The sequence below is a fragment of the Anabrus simplex genome, chromosome 6 (assembly GCF_040414725.1).
Source record: "Anabrus simplex isolate iqAnaSimp1 chromosome 6, ASM4041472v1, whole genome shotgun sequence".
Lineage (NCBI taxonomy): Eukaryota > Metazoa > Arthropoda > Insecta > Orthoptera > Tettigoniidae > Anabrus > Anabrus simplex.
In genome coordinates, this window is record NC_090270.1 from 312475313 (window position 1) to 312495925 (window position 20613).

Below are 20613 nucleotides of genomic sequence, written 5' to 3' on the forward strand. Positions count from 1 at the left end.
GTGATAGTCCGTCGCCGTTTACTACGGTCTGAGTTACCGGCGTGTGGTCTACTCCGCCTACCTTTGACTAATGTGCATAAACATGCTAGACTGCAATGGTGTATGGAACGACGTCACTGGGGACAGGAATGCTAGCAGATATTGTTTTCGGACGAATCCAGGTTATGTTTGTTTAAAATGATGGCCGCATTTTTTTTTTGCTAGGGGCTTTACGTCGCACCGACACAGATAGGTCTTATGGCGACGATGGGATAGGAAAGGCCTAGGAGTTGGAAGGAAGCGGCCGTAGCCTTAATTAAGGTACAGCCCCAGCATTTGCCTGGTGTGAAAATGGGAAACCACGGAAAACCATCTTCAGGGCTACCGATAGTGGGATTCGAACCTACTATCTCCCGGATGCAAGCTCACAGCCGCGCGCCTCTACGCGCACGGCCAACTCACCCGGTGATGGCCGCATTTAGATTTGCCGCAGACAGCGGGAGTGGCATCACCTTGACTGCGTTCGCACAAGACATACAGCGCCAACTCAATGCCTCGTGGTGTGGGGTGCTATTGGGTAAACCACAAATCGCAGTTGGTGCGTGTCCAGGGCACTGTGACCAGTTTGACCTACGTGAATGACATCCTGCGACCCGTACCTACACCCTTTCTGCACGACTCCACAGACGCCATATTTCAGCAGGACAATGCGCGACCACATGTTGCTGCACGAACATGCGCCTTTTTGTTGTCACAGGATGTCAGACTGTTGCCCTGGCCGATCACCCGACTTGTCGCCAATCGAAAATGTGTTGGATATGGTGAAACGACGGGTGCGGCGCTGAGACCCAATGCCAACCACCAAAGATGGACTGTGGAACTAGGTGAATGCAGCATGGATGGCTATACTCCAGGACGCCATTAGCGCCTTATACGCGTCGATGCCATCAAGTTATCAGTGCTCATGGATGATCCAGTGCCTACTAGGCAACAGGACAGGTGGTGAACTTAGGTGACTGAAATGCTAATTGTTTCTACAGAATATACTAATAAACATGTACTGTGAATATGAACTTCCTATCTCTAGTCATTCAAGGTGTTCTGTTTTTTATGTACACGAGTGTAATTATGATCATAAATCATATTCGACGTCCTCTACCATGTTTGTACGTTGGATAGCCATTTGTAGTGAGATCAACCTGAGGCTCGATGGGATCAGGATGGAGATCCAAATCCTTGATCCACAGAGAGTAGATTAATGAAGTAACTGTTCAAACTGGCCTCCTCCTTCGTTAATGCACATTTGAACATGTGCAACCCCTCGAAACGCCTCTGCAGTTGTAGTCTTTGTCCAGGAAATTGTTCTTGGTAAAAGTGCCGTGATTCTTCGAACAGTAATATCATTCCCTGAACACACATTCGTTGCCTGTAAAAGAACTATTAATCGAATGTGTAGACAGATTTGCCTTGCTACAAGTACCACAGTGCATTAAATCATGCCCCTCTGAAGCCCAGAAACTTGTAACCATTCACAATGAGTGGAGTATGCACTTATTACTTGATTGACTGGATTCAGCAAAATGAGCTTTCTAAGTCCCAGTTGGCGGGTTCAATCCTGAATCAGTCCGGTGGTATTTCCAGGTGCTCAAGTATGCCAATTTCGAGAGACTAAAATGTATGAAGCTTTTACAAAACAATGCTCAAAATACGATTTTTTTTTAAAAAGGGATTGAAATATGCATTTATTTCATTCTATGACATACTTTCCTTCTTTACCTAATCAAAAGAGTACGGAAAACGACACTTTTACTGCACTGTTTTATTAGAATTTGTCTCTGATTGGTTGAACTCCGATTCACAGTGATGTACACAAGGATAGTCAGAGAGATTATGAATCAGAGAACACCTAACTTAACCTTGTTGAATTCTTTCTCCGCCTGATTGCAGCACCGTGTTTCCGTACTCATCTACAGCTAAATGCTTCTCTGCATTCCCAGCTCGAGTAATCTGCCGCCATCTCAATACTGACTAATGTATAGGTTAATGCATTTCCTACAGATAAATATCGATTACACTTTATCATAAATTTCGAATTACCTTCAGTAATCCAGGACCGGGGCACCATGTTTACGACTCTGGTAGCTCACTGGATTGTTCAGTGCTTGAAATAACATGAAGTTTGATGTTCTGTTACCACACAACTTCATGTATACACATCGTATCTTTCTTAGCAACATACAACAAAACAACGTCACTGCAAGAGTCAAACATGGATGATTTGCGTGACGTCCTGCCATAATTATTCACAATGAAATATTTAATTTAAAATAAGTAACCACTTATGTATGACGATGATGTCCGACTACAAGGCTAAATGGTTAGCGAGCTGGCCTTTGGCACAGGTCTCCCGGATTCGATTCCCGGCATGGTCAGGAATTTTAACCATCATTGGCTAATTTCACTGGCACGGGGGCTGGGTGCATGTGTTGTCTTCATCATCATTTCATCCTCATCACGACGTACAGGTCGCCTACGGACGTCAAATCTAAAGACCTGCATCTGGCGAGCCGAACTTGTCCTCGGACACTCCCGGCACTAAAAGCTATACACCATTTCATGTGACGAGGATCATCGGATTTGCATTAAAAAACTGGTCCGATATCAAAATAAATTAAGGGAACATAATACGGCTTTTTATAAACATCGGAGCTCTAGTTATAATAATATTAATAGTTTTACGTCCCACAATCTTCTTTTACCATTTTCCGAGACGCCGAGGCGTCGAAATTTTGTCCACACGAGTTTGTTTACGAACCGATAAATCTGAGCCGCTCAGGCAGACAAATAAATAGTTACGCATTGCTATAAGCGTTAAAGTTAGTTTCGTAAAAACACTTAAAAAAACACACACACAGGTGTGCACAAATGATTTGAACGGTTTCAAAAAATTCCTGTTTCTTTATTATTTGTTGTAACATTACAAAATTATATGGACAGAAAAACTCACAAAGTTTTTTATGAGCCTACAAGTGCTCGAAGTGTGCTCCATTAGTGACTCTACACACATCAACTCTATAGTCAAGTTCGTCTCACACCCGACGTAGCATGTCGCTTTCAATTTGACCAAAGGCGTTGATGATGCGGGCCCGCAGTTCTGTTAGATCAGCCGGTAATGGTGGCGTAAAAACTGCGTCTTTCACGTAACTCCATGCGAAGAAGTCGCAAAGGGGCGAGGTCAGGAGAGCGTGGAGGTCATGACATGAGGGCGTGGCAGAACTGCGGGCCCGCATCATCAACGCCTTTGGTCAAATTGAAAGCGACATACTATGTCGGGTGTGGGACGAACTTGGCTATAGAGTTGATGTGTGTAGAGTCACTCACGGAGCACACTTCGAGCACTTGTAGGCTCATAAAAAACTTTGTGAGTTTTTCTGTCCATATAATTTTGTAATGTTACAACAAATAATAAAGAACCAGGATTTTTTTGAAACCGCTCAAATATTTGTGCGCACCCTGTATATATATTTCACAAGAACATCAGGACATGTAGGTCTACTACGTGTGACCACAGGGATCCTGAATTTTACAAGAAACGCGAGTAATCGTAATGTTACAATTTGGAAAAAAAATAAACTATTCGTATGCACAAATAAAAAAAACCTTTGGACTTTACGAAGTGCAACACATTCATAGGGGATCATCACACGCAGTGGCCTAGATTAACAATTATGAGATATACATGTGGTGGAGCAGAATGCTTAACGAGTCTCTGATAATACCTATTATGATATTGTTGAGCATATTTCTGGGGATACCTAACCCTTTCAAGATATTTTGTAGTACCTCCCCTGCTACCAAAAAGCAATACTTTAACTGACCAATACTCAAGTCGGATGTTGTAATATTCACCGCCCGTTCTAGCTGACGAATTATTTCGAAGGAAAGAAAATCCAAAATAACCAAACACAAACAAAAGCACATGGCATTATCGACACAAATCATGCAAATTAATACTTGAAGACCGGCTATGACTATTATAATATGATTAAAGATATGATTGTATACCGGGTTTCTTAACTATGACTTGATCAAATACAGTACAATATACATCTATGTAACCAATAAAAACCGTTTAACCGTGTTCACAAAGGCTAGGAATGCATTTAATTTAACACAAGTTTGTAAAGAGAGAGCAAAATAAAAATATGGCATATCATAAGACTCTGAACTTACAACAGGCCCAAGACTAGGAAGTTAACATACATTATATTTAGTGCCCGTAATTTACATCAAATATCTAAATCAATCATTAATAACTGCATAGAAAACGAATACAGTCACATTACGCTCATCCAAGATCCTAGTATTTCTAATTCTTCAAAATGCCTCAAAATAAATAAGGACATGACTAAAACAATGTATTACGATGTCAGGAAATAAAACCATGCTACATGTAACAGCCCCTCGTACTAGGCATCAAACTATCAGAATGACTTGGCCTTCAGGTGACGTCTATGTGGACAACATAGACATTATTTGAATACGCGTACTAGGATAAGTTAGGTATTATTATTATTATTATTATTATTATTATTATTATTATTATTATTACTAAAATTGGAAGAAGAACGGAATACAACATACAGATAATAGAAAACAAGATAGCCTATATAATTCTATACAGTTTAACTTTATTTCCTTAAAATATATAAAATAATACAACATACACATTGATAAACGATAATACTTAATATTCGCTTAAGTGCAGGAGTCTTTTAATCTTCCAATAGATCATCGTCCAGATTAACATCCTGGAACAAAGAAGAACTTATTTTAGAGACACATTCAATAAAAACTACTGTGATTCGTGAGAACAATGCTAATGTTACAACAGGTATAAAATCAAACATATATTAAGATACAACAAAGCGATGATTGAAACATGTCTGAACGTCGGGGACAGGGAAGTGTACTGAAGGAAATTCCTCGAGAGAAGTTTTTGGGGTTGGGACGACGAGAGAACAAATAAGAGAATTACGCTCGTCCAAGATTTTATTCATTGGCTTTCACTTTTTATTTTTTACAAGTTGCTTTACGTCGCACCGACACAGATAGGTCTTATGGCGACGATGGGGTAGGAAAGGGCTAGGAATTGGAAGGAAGTGGCCGTGGCCTTAATTAAGGTGCAGCCTCAGCATTTGCCTGGTGTGAATGGGAAAGCACGGAAAACCATCTTCAGGGCTGCCAACAGTGGAGTTCGAACCCAGTATCTCCCGCATGCTAGCTTACAGCTGCACGCCCCTAAGCATACTGTTAACTCGCTCGTTGTGGCTTTCACTCTGTCTGTCTCTTGGAAAGTATTATAACCAAGTTCTCTTTTACTTTTTTTAACGTCGCAGTAACTCAGGCTAACGGCAACGATGAGATAGAAAAGAACTGATGAAGATGTTTGTTGTTTAAAGGGGTCTAACATCTAAGGTCAGCGGACCCAGAAAAGAACTAGGACTGCATAGGAAGCGTCCGTGGCCATGAGGTATAGCCGCAACATTTGTTCGGTGTGAAGAAAAAATACGTAAAACGTTAGTTAAGAATGGAGACATCGGATGCAACAAGAAACTCATTTTATAAGAGAGCGAAAAATACATAATCATAATGATCAGAACAAAAATATTTTTGTCCTAATAAGATTTTCATTTTGTTCTGTGGACAAGTTTCATAATTAGACCTGGGATTTTAAGGAAAATGCCTATTTTGTTCCTTAAGAAATAATATGAAAATGTAAAAGTATGTTGACGTTTCATGATTCATACAGTTTTATAATGTCCTAGAAAGCCTATTTGGACCTTTAGAGCCTGTTTTACTATTTTAGTGCCTAAAGTTCCTATACTCTACATTTAAAATAACATTCAACATAATTTTTACAATCATATAATGTGCATCCCTGAATAAAGAGCAGAATAGCAGAGGTTGGATTTTAGGGGATACAATAAGAGACAAGGGCACTAGTCTACTGCGAAAGAATCCAGGTTATTCAGTCTTGAAAGGGTACATCAGGTAATTGATGGGGAAAAGGTAGACTTACGTAGTAAAATTGAACTGAAAAATATAAGTAAATTTGTCTATGCCCCTCTATCATCTGTGAATGTGGAGCATTGTTTTTCTGCTTCCAAAATAATTTTTACAGACAAAAGGCACAGCCTACCTGTGGAAAATTTGGAGAAGATTATTGTTATGTAATGTAAAGCAAACTACGAACGGAAGTGCACTCCATTCGCGTTTACACCGTTATGGGATGCCTACAGTACTGCAATTGAGATCAGTGATTTTAGTATTAAGGTTTTAGTTCAGTACTGATTATAATTCTTCATATAATTGTTAAGTGTTTTTGATAAATGTATTTTTAATACAGTCTTATTGTTGTAGTTATTTCTGTTAAGAATAGGTATGCCACGTTTCTTAAAGTAAAAAGAAAAGAGATCACATTATATTCTAAGTGCATATTGTAATATTTTGGTCTATTTTCTGTCTTTCTACACATTTTAAAGCATGTTTTAAGTGCCTTAATCTAATTTTTAGAGCCTAAAATCCCAGGTTTAGTAATAATGTACGAGGTGGTGTTCGTTCATTGTAAAAAAATTCTATTGGATATTTTGTTACGTGTTCTCCACGATCGGAGGGTTCGTACAACCACCACGAAATAAAACAATATTTCAGGAAAATTGCAGATACAAGGTGAGATGAGATGATCTCCAAGAAAGTAGGCCTATCTATACTGCGAAGTGTACCACTTAGGAAGACAACCACTATCTACCTCTTTGCACATGTGTATGGTCCCAAGGGTGCTCGAAAATTCGACAGCTGCTGCCACCGGAAACAACGTCACATGATACTCTAAAGATGGACAAGGAACAGAAGTCGTAAATAAGAGCTTCTATTAGCCGCGGGACAAATACAGCGTAACCTTAGCAACACCACAACAGAAAACAAAGCGGCTTCACGACAAGAAAATCGAGCTGTTGCGAAGTAAACAAAGCTTACAAAATAATACTTAGAGGAAAAAAATAAGAGATTTATTGGCCAAGGTTAAAATAAAAGGAACAGTAAGAAATAATGTCATAAGGTAGGTTATCACGAGTAATGAATAAGAATACTCCCAGGGTAGGTAACCTTGCCGAATGCCACGGAATCTCAACTCAGTCAAACAATACTCCCACTTACTAATGCCAAGTTCCTCTCCTTCACGTTCCCTATTCGTACTCTCTTGGTACGAACCTAAGTTTTCCGTTACGTTATTTACGATTCTCCCTTTCTTTAGCCGACATCTTCGTTCTCAGGGAAGACAATGAAAATGAAAATCCACAGCCTGTTTCCAGTCATTCGACCGGGTCAGGAATGGAATGAATGAAGCCGCCATCTAGTGGCAAGAATAGGAAATGTGCCGGCTGCCGAAGCCTGTCGCACTCCTCTGGGGCAATGATAAATGACTGGCAGATGAAATGTTAATGGAGAGTGTTGCTGGAATGAAAGATGACGGGGAAAACCGCAGTACCCGGAAACAAACCTGTCCTGCCTCCGCTTTGTCCAGCACAAATCTCAAATGGAATGACTGGGATTTGAACCACAGTATCAAGCGGTGATAGGCTCCCTAGCGGAACACTGCCGCCTGAGCCACGAGGATTCTGCTGGGCTGATAATACGATTACTTTGTTCCTAGAAACACCACCACAAGCACCTCAAACGTAAAAAGAATTAATTTCCTCCTAATAGTAAATCCCGCCTGTCATAAGAGGCGACTAATGGAGGGAACCAGGAGCTCTCAGGTTGACAGCGTAGGTAGCGACCACGGGTCCCATAGCTGTGTCCGGTTCCTCACTTTTGCCGTGCATATCTCAACCTCCTTGCTCAACTCTTGTTCTCTTCCGACCTGGACGGTATTAGGTATGCGGGGTCTAGGGAGTCTTTCATTTTCACGTCCTTCGTGCCCCTTCCACGGTATCCTCTGCCTATCGGAAGAGGCGACTAAAAGGGCCCCCATGGGCTCTTAACTTGGAAGTGTGGGTTGGCGACCAAGGGCACCTTGGCCGAATCTGGCACTGCTTCTATTCACTTGTGTCAGGCTCCTCGCCTTCACCCTTCCAATTCGACGTCCCTTGGTGAACGCTCGTTCTTTTCCGATCCCGACGGTATTAGGCTTGTGAGGCGTATGGTTTTCACGCCCTTCGTGGCCTTTCCCTCTTTTTTGCCAATACGTTCATTTTTCGAAGGGTCGGACCTCTTCCATTTCCCTTCTGATTAGTGGTTGCCAAGTTGTACTTCCTCTTTAAATCAATTACCAGGGTCCGGACGTTAGGCAAAATGCCTATACTTATTCGTATGTACTTTCAAATACACCTCGAACTATTTCATATAAATTCATCACTTCGGGGTCTTTAGAGTCGTATGGAGCAGAGATAATTTGCCTATGTTTGCCTATTTTAATGCATAATGCCTATAAATGTCTATTTGGCTCGTTTCGCTTACGAAATTAGCATTGCATTCAACACAGCTACAGTGTTAATTTTGAAATTACGTGACACTCCCACTGCGTACTTACTAGGGACGGTCGGGTGATACTGACCTGCAATCCCTTTTGTGTTTAAAATTTATACGCAAATTTTATTTTTCACGTATATTTATGTATTACTCCTACAATTTACATCTATAAATACTGATTTGTATTAGCCAATTATAGCTATATATTAACGTTAAAAAAAGGCATTTAATCGAGTACTGTCGCATTAAATTTGAAAGAATTAGAATAAAAATGTACGAACTATTAAACTCCACTATTAAACAGCAAACTGCCGATTATCCGGGTGCGGATTATCCGGTTTCCGCATATTCGGCGATTAAAAAAAATATAAACGCAGCCTGGAAGTACTGTATTCTGTAAAAAATATTATTACAATTTGCTTTACGTCGCGCCGACACAGATAAGTTTTACGGTTGTTATACAGTGGCGGAAAAAAAAGATCCAAACACCATGGAATAAGGAATTTAGAATACAGAAATTTTGGCAATATATTTGTCGAGGTAACATATTTCATTGATTAAAGGTACAAGACTACAGGTTAATATCCGAGCGAGAAAAGCCATCACAAATGTGCCATGCTGGTCCAGTAATAACCGGTGTAATCGCCGAACTGTTGAATGCAGGCATGCAAACGTGCAAACATTGTGTCGTACAGGTGCCGGATGTCAGTCAGCTTGTGGGATGGAGTTCCATGCCTGTTGCACTTGGTCGGTCAATACATGGACGGTTAATGCCGGGTGTGGATTACGCTGGAGTTGTCGTCCAATGATCCCATACGTGCTCGACTGGGGACAGATCGGGGATCGAGCAGGCCAAGGCAATATGTCGACACTCTGTAGAGCATGTTGGGTTACAACAGCGGCATGGGGGCGTGCATTATTCTGTTGGAAAACACCCTCGGGAATGCTGTTCATGAATGGCAGCACAACAGGTCGAATCACCAGACGGGCGTACACATCGGCAGTCAGGGTGCGTGGGATAACCACGAGAATGCTCCTGCTGTCATAGGAAATTACTCCCGGTCTAGGTCCAGTGTGTCGACGCCGAAGACAGGTGGAATTCAGACGCTCACCAGGCCTCCTCCTAACCAACACACGGCCATCACTGGCACCAAAGCAGAACCGGCTTTCATCGGAAAACACGACGGACCTCCACTCCATCCTCCAATGAGATCTCGTTTGGCACCACTGAAGTCGCAGACGGCGGTGATTTGGGGTAAGTGAAATGCACGCCGAGGGGCGTCTGCCACGGAGCTGTCCTTCAAGTAACACATTTCTTTCGTTGAGTCACCGTGGTGCCAACTGCTGCTCGAATTGCTGCTGCAGACGCAGTCCGCTGCGCCACAGCCATACGCCGAATAAGGCGGTCCTCCCTCTCGATGGTGCCACGGGGACGTCCGGAGCCCGGTCTTCTTGCCAGCGTACCTTCTCGTGACCACTGCTGTCAGCTCGCATGTACAGTGGAGACATTCCTGCCAAGTCGTTCTGCAATAGCGCAGAAGAAAAACCCACCTTCACGAAGCCGTATTATACGGCCTCGTTCAACCACAGTGAGCTGTTGATATTGGCCTCTTCGTCGTCGTAAAGGCATTCTTGACCCACCGACAGTCACTCCGTCCTGTCTAACAGGTAACTTTAACGCTCTTGCACAGTACAGCCCGTATTTAGAGCAAACCTGATGTGCAACGTCATAGGGCCGCTACGAGCACCACGCTAATGCGATTTGCGGGAAATTTGAATCAACGTCATCTTTCAGATGTATAAACACGCCTACCAACTACTAGCACAACTCCTCCTTGGTGTTTGGATATTTTTTTCCGCCAGTGTAAATAGAATTAATGTTTTGGTTTAGAATGCACTAGTGTGCATGTGACAAGTTTTACCTTCGGAAGACGCCACGGGCATCATTCCTACCGCCACTCGTCCTTCAAATATGCTTCCGTTGTTTCTCATTTTATCTTCAGGTGAATGGCACGACTCTTAACCTCGTAACATGTCCGCGGCCGGTTTCCTGCCTACATTTTGGGGGGGGGGGTTTGTAAAGACGTAGATTACGAGAACATCCGCGAGTAGTTAAATAGCCCTATCAACCGGAATTAGAGCAACTAAGTTACTGGGATATACTGAATAAAGTATGTTCGGTAGAGGAGAAGAGCGAACCCGTTATCACGCACACCAAGGCACTGAAATGCGTTAATCTGTTACTAGAGTACGCACGACAAAATTCGTTTGACTATACCGAAGGTTTGACTTCACACAAAATGAGGGCTGTCGTCAGAAAAAGTGTGAATGAAAAAAAAAAACAGAAACAAGTTGGGCGATTATTTCCTGGAAGTGAACTGAAAGCAAGTCACACGAAATACCGCGAGATTTTAAACGTAATTTTGTAAATAAGTTGTCATATTCCGGCGAGCTACACGGAAGTACGAGTAATACAGCGGCCTTTTAAATGTGATATGTAGCAGCTTTTGAAACTAAGAAAATATGCAGTGTCCAGTAAAAACACGTATATTTTTGGATTATCTGTGTTTTCCGGTTATCCGCGCAGTTTCGGGTCCAAATTAACGCGGATAATCGAGAGTCTGCTGTATTTAAGTCCAGTACTTACTTTCAATGATCATGTTACAAATTTCTACTACCTTGATAGTAGGGCCTACCCGTTTTCAAGATATTGAAAAAGGCTATCTGAGTAGCTATTTTGCAATTTGTAATAGTCCTACCTAAAGTCCGGTCTCTAATAATCATCATCTTCACTTTTCTTTCCTTGGTCGATATCTTTGTTCTTAGGAAGGCTGGTCCTCTTATTCACCTCCGAATATTTTTCTTTGTTATTAGTTTCACGTCGCACCAACTAAGATTGGTCTCACCACGACGATGGGATAGAACAACGCTAAGATAGGGAAGAAAGCGACTTCGACCTCAATTATGATGCAGCACCAGCGTGTGTTTGGTTTAAAAATGGGGAATACAACGGAATACTATTTTCAGGGCTCCTAACAGTGGGTTTCGAATGCATTATCTCCCGTATGCAAACTCACAGCTGCCTGACGCGAACCGTGCAGTCAAGTAGCTTGGTGAAATTTATCCCACGAAACACCAATCAGCATCATCATTTCAAACGAAAGACGAAGTCATTACAACTGCAGGCATTCTCCAGAATTAGGCAGTCTAAATACACACTTAGGCTAGATACAGAATTATTAAAAGTTCTTCCCGGACCCCGGACAGGAGGTTACATAGGACACGTTTGGGAGAAAGAGGGCGTCTAATCACCCTGCTAGTAACAGAATCACCAGGCGAGTTGGCCGTGCGGTTAGGGGCGCTTGCATCCGGGAGATAGTGGGTTCGAATGTCGGCAGCCCTGGAGATGGTTTTCCGTGGTTTCCCATTTTCACACCACGCAAATGCTGGGGCTGTACCTTAATTAAGGCCCCGGCCGCTTCCTTCCAACTCCTATCCTATCCCATAGTCGCCATAAAACCTGTGTCGGTGCGACGTAAAGCAAAAAAGTAACAGAATCGGCAAACCTACAACCCCCTTGAGAAGCTACCCCTGACGTTCACAGACTATTGTACATTTTTCTAGTGCCTCCCTTCAGCTTACAACTTTTTTTTTTTTTTTTTTTTGCTAGGGGTTTTACGTCGCACCGACACAGATAGGTCTTATGGCGACGATGGGATAGGATAGGCCTAGGAGTTGGAAGGAAGCGGCCGTGGCCTTGATTAAGGTACAGCCCCAGCATTTGCCTGGTGTGAAAATGGGAAACCACGGAAAACCATTTTCAGGGCTGTCGACAGTGGGATTCGAACCCCCTATCTCCCGGATGCAAGCTCACAGCCGCGCGCCTCTACGCGCCCGGCTAACTCGCCCGGTCTTACTTACAACTTTTGATGTGACTTACGTGTTGATGGACTTCCCTGCTTCTGTGCCATTCTAACGGAACTTGGTGAAAGTAGAACAATAAATAAACACACAAACATGGTTGAACATACACCTGCAAAGGAAATATGAGATTTGTGCTGGACAAAGCGGAGGCGGGGCAGGTTTTACTCCGGGAACTCCGGTTTTCCCTGTCATCTTTCATTCCAGCATTAATGAAATTAATCACTGCCACAGGGGTGTGTGTTAGGCTTCGGCAGCCGGCACAGTTCCTATCTTCGCCGCTACATTGGGGGCTTCATTCATTTCATTCCTGACACGGTCAAATAACTGGAAACAGGCTGTGGATTTTCATTTTCACATAGTTATAAGAAGTTAAAATACGCAATGGTTTCACAGCACTCGTGCGTGAACATGGATAAACTATAAATGACAATGAAATTAAGTAAATGTCTTCTGTACAGAGAATGCTATTTTGTGTCATCGCGGGAGGCTAAATTTATTTATTCTTTTTTTCTTATCTGTGTGGAAAGATTCAGGTCGGAAACAGGTAAGTGTGTCCGGTATTACCAGAACTTCTCCCATTACACGGAACGCATGATTTATGAAATCAGAACGGGCTATAGCTAAGCAATTAATAATCAATAGTGGTGGAATTAAATAAATGTTCCCTCATTCGGCATATTTCTTTTTAAAGGCCGACCATTCAGAAGAACTTGCTCGTTTCGTCCATATGAGTTATGACACGGAATGATTCCACAGTACAACTGCTAGTAGGGAAGGGGAGGAGGAAATCCCACTCAATCCAGGTACCCTAAAGGGAATCCTCACTGACAGACGAGAGGGAGAGAGCGACACTCGATACCACGCGCCCCTCCACTAATGAGCTGCTAATGGAGAGGCTGGATTCTTATATTGCGCCTCACGGCCAAACACTGGTGTTCGCTTAATTAGAGATCAAGTAATCAAGTTCGCCAACAAGAACAGAACTCTTCTGCTACGGATTAAATAATGTAAATCTCTTCAAGGTGGAGTAAATAGCAAATTTAAAGCACTATGATGATTATGGTACTAGGAACCGGGTTGGGAGGAGAAAGTGGTTTCCGAACAAATGTAAGAACACGTGACGTAATAACGACTCTTCGTCTAACCTTTTAAGACCGAATAAAGAAGAACTAGTCCTAGAATATAGTACAGTAGATCTGCATAGGACATTTGATATCGTTGACGACAACAAGCAGTGCAGTATTCTCAAATTTTTCACTCTAAGTCAGTGGTCCGACTCCTTGGCTGAATGGTCAGCGTTGAGGCCTTTGGTTCTCTCGGGTTCGATTCCCGGTCGGGTCGGGGATTTTAATCGTGTCTGATTAATTCTTCTGGCTCACAGACTGTACGTTTGTGTTTGTCCCAACACTCTCCGCTTCATATTCACACAACACACCACACTACCAAACATCACAAAAACATGCATGGTAATTACATCCCTCCACATAGGGTTGCGTCAGGAAGGGCATCTGGCCATACAACAGGGCCAAATCCATATGTGCAACCCAGTTCGCACCCGAGACCCCACAGGTATGGTAAAAGCGGTGGAAGAAGAAGAAGATACTCTAAGCCAGTGCATGCCAAATTCCGGATGCTAGACCAACTTGCCGTCTAAAATTAGTGTGTTTCAGCCAGTTACAACAAACTTCCCTCAATTCAGCATTGTTGTTATTGGTTTTTGTTTGAGTCATCAGTCCATAGACTGGTGAGATGTAGCACTCCATGCCACCCCATCCTGTACTAATCTTTTCACTTCTACGTAACTATTACATCCTGTCCGGCCCCGCGGTGTAGGGGACAACGCGTCCGCCTGTCAGCCGGCGGCCCGGGTTCGATTCCCGGCCTGGTAAGGGTTTTTTGATTGTAAATGATTAATATCCCTGGCCTGGGGACTGGGTGTTTGTGCCCTCCTTTACGTTCCTTTCCTCACATTCAACACTTTACGCTTCCACCATTTACAAAATACACGCAGGATCCTCACATCTGGTGCAAGTAGGAGCAAAAGATCTTTCTAGATCGACGCCCCGAACAAACAACATTTAAACTATTCCATCCTACATCTACTCTAATCTGTTTGTCATATTCATACCTTGGTCTACCCCTACCGTTCTTTCCGCCCACACTTCCCCCCAAAACCAACTGAACAAGTCCTAGGTGTCTTAATGTTTGACCTATCATTCTGTCCCTTTTTCTCGTCAAATAAAGCTAAATCGATATCCTCTCACCAATTCGATTGATTCAGTATCTCTTCATTCGTGATTCGATCGATTGATATTCGATTGATTTGATATTTGATATTCGATTCGATTGATATTTACCAACTGATGAGCCCAACTTAGCACACTCGGGAGAAACGCTGGCAACCAGGAATGAGTTAGCTGGAAAATTTATGTCCAATAACGGACCATTTATATTGGCATTATAAGTGGTATGTTCCGACCTGTCAGCGGAGAGATAGTGTGGAATGACAATAGTAGACGAATAAGTATGAGCGGTGTCTTTAAAAAGTAAAGTTGGAATTCAAGAGGACAAATTGGGGGAAATATTTGTTTATAGGAACGGGAGTTGGGATTGGAATAACTTACCAAGAGAGATGTTCACTGAATTTCCAATTTCTTTGAAATCATTTAAGAAACGGCTAGGAAAACAACAGATAAGGCGTTTATAAAAGTAGGAAAGATCACGATATGAAGATAAAGTTGGAATTCAAGAGGACAAACTGGGGCAAATATTCATTTATAGGAAGGGGAGTTAGGGATTGGAATAACTTACCAAGGGAGATGTTCAATAAATTTCCAATTTCTTTGAAATCATTTCGGAAAAGGCTAGGAAAGCAACAGATAGGGAATCTGCCACCTGGGCGACTGCCCTAAATGCAGATCAGTATTGATTGATCCACCCATCTCAAACGGTGGTTTGGTAACCACGTCTTCACACATTTCTCAGGTTTAAATCGGTCAACGTGTGGGGCATTTCAAAATCTTCTATTCTCTTTCTTTCTGGGCAAGTTATCGTCCATGTTTCACTTCCATGCAACGCCGCGCTCCATACGAAAGTCTTCAAAAAGCTTCCTAATTCCTATATCAATCTTCGAAGTGAGCAAATGAGGCATATACAAGACAAGTTGGGATAAAAAGAAGAAACTCATATTTAATGCACTAGTTTGAGAAACTTATTTTACTTCCACAATAGTATTCTACTGGACTTACTTCCAATCATTTCTTAGAAAAGCACTCCAAAAAGTGCTCCTTTTAAGTTCTGTTTATTTTCACTGGAACAAACTCTTGAACTGGTAAATGTTTTAGTACGGTGGTTTGGTAACCACATCTGCACATTTTCTCAGGTTTAAATCGGTCAACGTTTGGGGCATTTGAACGAACGACCATAATGCTTTAGACGTATGCAACGAACAGGGATGACTTTAAATCAGTAATGACTGATTATGTTTGTCATCAAGTTACACTTTCAATATTGGCGATACGAGTTAAAACTCACTGATGGAATGGCGAAAATAAAAATAAAAGCTACAGGAAGAGGTATACGCAAGAAATCAGAAGGCATAGGCTACTTCCACAAGTTGAGTTAAGCAGAGGACATACGACATATACCCGCGTACACCCTCGACTACAGCCCTGACAACAAGTTCTTTGCGATCAAGAGGGTCACTACTGGCAGTGACGGGCAGAATCAGATTTTTGTTTTAAATTGATACAATGCATTCGAGAACTTTCACGTTTTTGATTGCAAAAATATAATCTTTATAACCGAATAACGATATTAACCTCACCTAAGTAGGCCCAGTTCTTGAATAATTCACTCAAAGAATGCTCAAATACTTCAAATTATGTATCCATATTCCGTAACGTCCTATCGGACAAAATAGTCAAAGCTATAGCGGATAGATCATCCGTAGAAGACTTCCATGCCCACCACCTGGCAAATTTCATTCCGGCCAGAGCCATGTCATCTTTGATACAAAAGTTTTATTTCAGAGTACAGCGATTGGCTGAGAATCTTGCGGATTTTATCCAAGACATTAAATTCTACACCAGAGTGTTCGCCCTTAATTTTCTGAAGATCAAATAGTGCAAACTATTGTCGAAGGCATCTCTCCGCCTTATAGGTCTTACCTATGTTATGCATCTCGTCCTCAAACGTTTTCAGAGTTAGAGGCCATGGCTGTTTCAGCCGAAGGAGCCGACACCTTACGAGGCGCTAAGGAGCCCCCTCTGTCTTCTAATAATTCTCGGCCTCCACCTCGCCGAACTTTCACCACTCGCAAATGTTATGCTTCTGGTTCAACGGAACATCTGTGCAATAAATGCCCATTGATAAAATCGAGTGCGACAAAGAATGGAGCAGGGTCATCTCAAGGTTGTTTCAAATGTGGCTCGTTTACTCACCTCGGCAAGAATTGCACTAAAGGCAATAATACCCCCCTTCTGCTCAACTTCTGGTGCAACCCCCGCGAACTCCGATAATAGAGAGTGACTAGTGTCATCGGCTGAGTCGGCATGTTCACCGTCCCGAGGATCAGCCCTTGTTAAACCCAGTAAAAGCTCTGGTAAGGGTGAGGTTATTTATAATCTATCATTCGAAGGCCCCAAAGAATGCCTCAGAATTGCGGTAGAGACCCCCACATGTGTGCCATTCCTTAAAATTGAAGTGAATACTGAACCCGTCACTGCTCTATTAGACTCAGGGAGTGTGATTTCCATTATTTCGGTTGAATGGTATTCTAAATTAAAAACCGTTTGTAAGTTTCAGGACTACTATTCCTCTTCTGTTAAATGCATTTCGGCTAACTCATCTCCATTAGAAATTTTAGGTTTCATTTTTGTTAAAATTCATATTGCAAAGTTTACCTGGAAAGTGAAATTATTTCTTGCTAAATACTTGTCTTGCCCTGTAATATTGGGGGCCGATTTCATGTCTTATATGGGTCTGGTGCTCGACATTCACAGCATGTCGTGCATCTGCAAATTTGCTAATACTTGTAAGATCCCTCTTTTAAAATGTAATTCTGTGTCATGTTCATCTGTTTTGCCAACCCGGAATGAGATGTTAGATCTTAGACATCTACCTGAGGAACAGGCTGAATGTATTCGTAAATTGTGTCAGTCGTTTCCTGATGTATTTTCTGATACTCTTGGTGTTACTGACCTTATCGAATATAAGATTGAGGTTACGGATTCGATTCCAGTTAGGTTTCCGCCTTATAGACTGTCCCCACCTAAAATGAAGGCTCTTAAGGATATCATCCATCAAATGTTGAAGGAAAGTATAATTCGACCTTCTAAGTCGGCATATTCATCGCCCCTTTTTTGTGTCGAAACCGCAAGGTGGCTTCAGGCCTGTGATTGATTACAGGGATTTGAACCGTAAGGTGATGTTACAATCAGAGCTCCTTCCTGATCTTCACTCTTGTTTTTCATGGTTTCGGAAAGCCAAATTCTTTACCATCCTGGATCTTAATCAAGCGTACAACCAGATACCTCTAGCTGAAGAATCGAAACATCCAACTGCTTTTGCCACGGATTGGAACTTGTATGAGTACAACCGCGTGCCTTTCGTGCACTCCACGGGGGCAGCAGTTCTTACTAGATTGCTAGATAGGGTCTTCTCAAATTTGAATACCTGTACCATTACCTCGATGATGATGTATTTTCTGAGGCCTTTGAAAAACACCTAGATCATCTAAAGGAAGTACTAAATCGCTTTCGTAAGGCTGGGTTGACTGTGAAGTTATCCAAGGCAGCTTTTGCTAGGGCATATTGTGTCGCCCGATGGTATCTCAACTGATCATTCCGGAACACAGGCCATCCGTAATTTCAAACCTCCTAAGGACATCAAAGGTATTGCCAGTTTTATAGGTATGGTAAATTTCTTCAGGAAATTTATTCCTAACTTTGCCAACAGAGCGGCACCCTTGAACTTTCTGCGTAGGAAAGGTGTCAAATTTGAATGGGGGCCGTCTCAACAAGCCGCTTTTGAAGATCAGAAATTGGCTCTTTGCAATGCCCCCGTATTAGCAATGTCAGATTTTTCGAAGAAATTCATTGTCCAAACTGACGCCTCGTCATCGGCGGTTGCTGCTGTCCTCCTTCAGGAAACGGAACTCGGATGGCGACCTATTGCCTATGCGTCTAGGACCTTATCGGTTCAAGAGGCCAAATATTCCATCTATGAACTTGAGGGTTTGGCAGTTTTGTTTGCACTAGAGAAGTTCCGCCTCTATCTGGACCTCGACCTAGAAACAGATAACCAAGCCTTAAGTTGGATATTAGCTAGGCCTCGTCGTTCTGGTCGTATAGCCCGCTGGGCCATCAGGATTTCTGCTTTCCAATTTGATGTGAGGCTCCGCTCAGTGCTTCGTCAATTGGAAGAGTTAATATTTTTAATATATCACTACTCAATTTCCCACATGGTATGTACCTTTAAAAAGACTACTTGTGTTTACATTGTTTATGTTTTCTTCGATATTTACGCTTTAATTTACTTCAGGCTGATGATGACCTATTACTAGGTCGAAACTAGTCCCTATGTAATTTTCATTTTGTATTGAAAAGGTGGACCAATAATAATATATTATTTTACTCTACTGTATTTCAATCGGCATATCCAAGAATTCTACGATGCCCAGAAGACTTCAAATCTGGTTTTCCAAATTTATTTCCTAAGAACGGACTTCAAGAATTTTTTTTCTCTCTCCTATAAAAATTTCTATGTGCAAATTTCTTCTGTCAAATTTCCTCTGTGTCACCCCAAAGAACGACCTTCGGGAGGGGGGGGATAGGGGAGGTCCGTACCAGGAGGTACACCTCAACTCCGAATATTCAAAAGAAGCGCCTTAAAAAACTCTATCTAGCAAACAAAAGGTGAGGCAGCTACTGCGTGAAGTTGGGACATTAATCAGAAGATGTCACCATGGAAGTATTGAGTAACTGTGTTATTGTGAAGTTGCCTAAAATGACTGGATTTATTTGCTTGGTGTTGGATTACTTCAAGAAGTTTGAACTTTTCTCCATAGATGTCTTAACAAAAGCTGTGGTAATGCCCTCCGGTGTAAGACGAAAGAATTAATGGTTTAAAGAATTTTGTGTTGTTATGTTTTCTCAACTAAATTAACTTTCATTCATTTTGTTATTTCAAGGTTTGCAACACTTCCTTCTCATTCCTCCAGTTTTGAATCTGGCCAATCAGGAATTTTCTGTAATTTTCAACCAATCACCCATTTCTTGTTCATTTTTAATTTGCCAATAAAAATGAGAGGGCGCGTCCGGATTAGTCCAGAATCCTCTCGAACAATCCCCTCGGGTATATAAGCTGAGGCTTTTCTCGCTACCATGTATCATTGATCGTCGTCTTTCTGAGAGTGTGTGTGTGTTAAGACAAGAGGCAGGCAGACCAACAGCCCAGGTAATGGCCACCTATATTCTAGCTGTCTCCGCAAACTTATCCGAGGAGAAGGTTCAAATTTCTAACTACGAAACCAACCTTTTCTAAAATGTAAATTTTCTTTCAGCTAATATAAAATTTTATAAAGTCTGTAACTGTAAATCAGGGATAGAGAGTGCATTACCCTCTTGAATTCCAATTTAACTTGGTTTGAGGTGACTACAATTTCGTAACTGTTTTTCTTTCCTGTAATGCATTAAATTAACCTTCATTCGAGTCACCTCAGTATCATCGGGCCGAGAGCCCAATTAGGATTTTATACTTAATTTTTCTAGGAGCGACAGTGTACGCCTCCATTCATTTTGTGTTCGGGCCAGTAATTTAACCTGTTCTTTTTCCACGAAGGCCCAGTAGATTGGGTACTAGTTATCCCTGTGTAAAATAGTAACTTGTAGGTTGGGCCTAGAGAGGCCGGAAACCGTATGATTTTGTGTAATGTTGCCTTGAGTAGGCTGTAAGAAATTGGGAGTGCAGTCTCCATGATTAATGTTGGAGAGCATTTTGTAACACTGAGGGTTGCCTCTGGAAGGCTATAGATTTGTAACCTTTGGAGCAAAGTGCTCTTGTTTTGGGAGTTTTCTCCTTGTCTATGTAAACACTAATTGGTGATATTGTAAAGTCGAAAATTAGGGACTTGAAGCCCAAATCTGTTAAATTCCCTAATGTTGGGTTTTCCAATTT

General features: G+C 42.0%; 1 protein-coding gene across 1 annotated transcript in view; it reads right to left on the reverse strand.

Moving 5' to 3' along the window:
• Positions 1–4650: 4650 nt before the first annotated feature.
• beta'COP (coatomer subunit beta') overlaps positions 4651–20613 on the reverse strand; it is a 161641-nt gene continuing 145678 nt past the window's right edge. Inside the window, exon 16 of the mRNA XM_067150540.2 lies at positions 4651–4790. Within this exon, the coding sequence (XP_067006641.2) occupies positions 4755–4790 (36 nt within the window). The 3' untranslated portion in view covers positions 4651–4754. The remainder of the gene's footprint in view (positions 4791–20613) is intronic.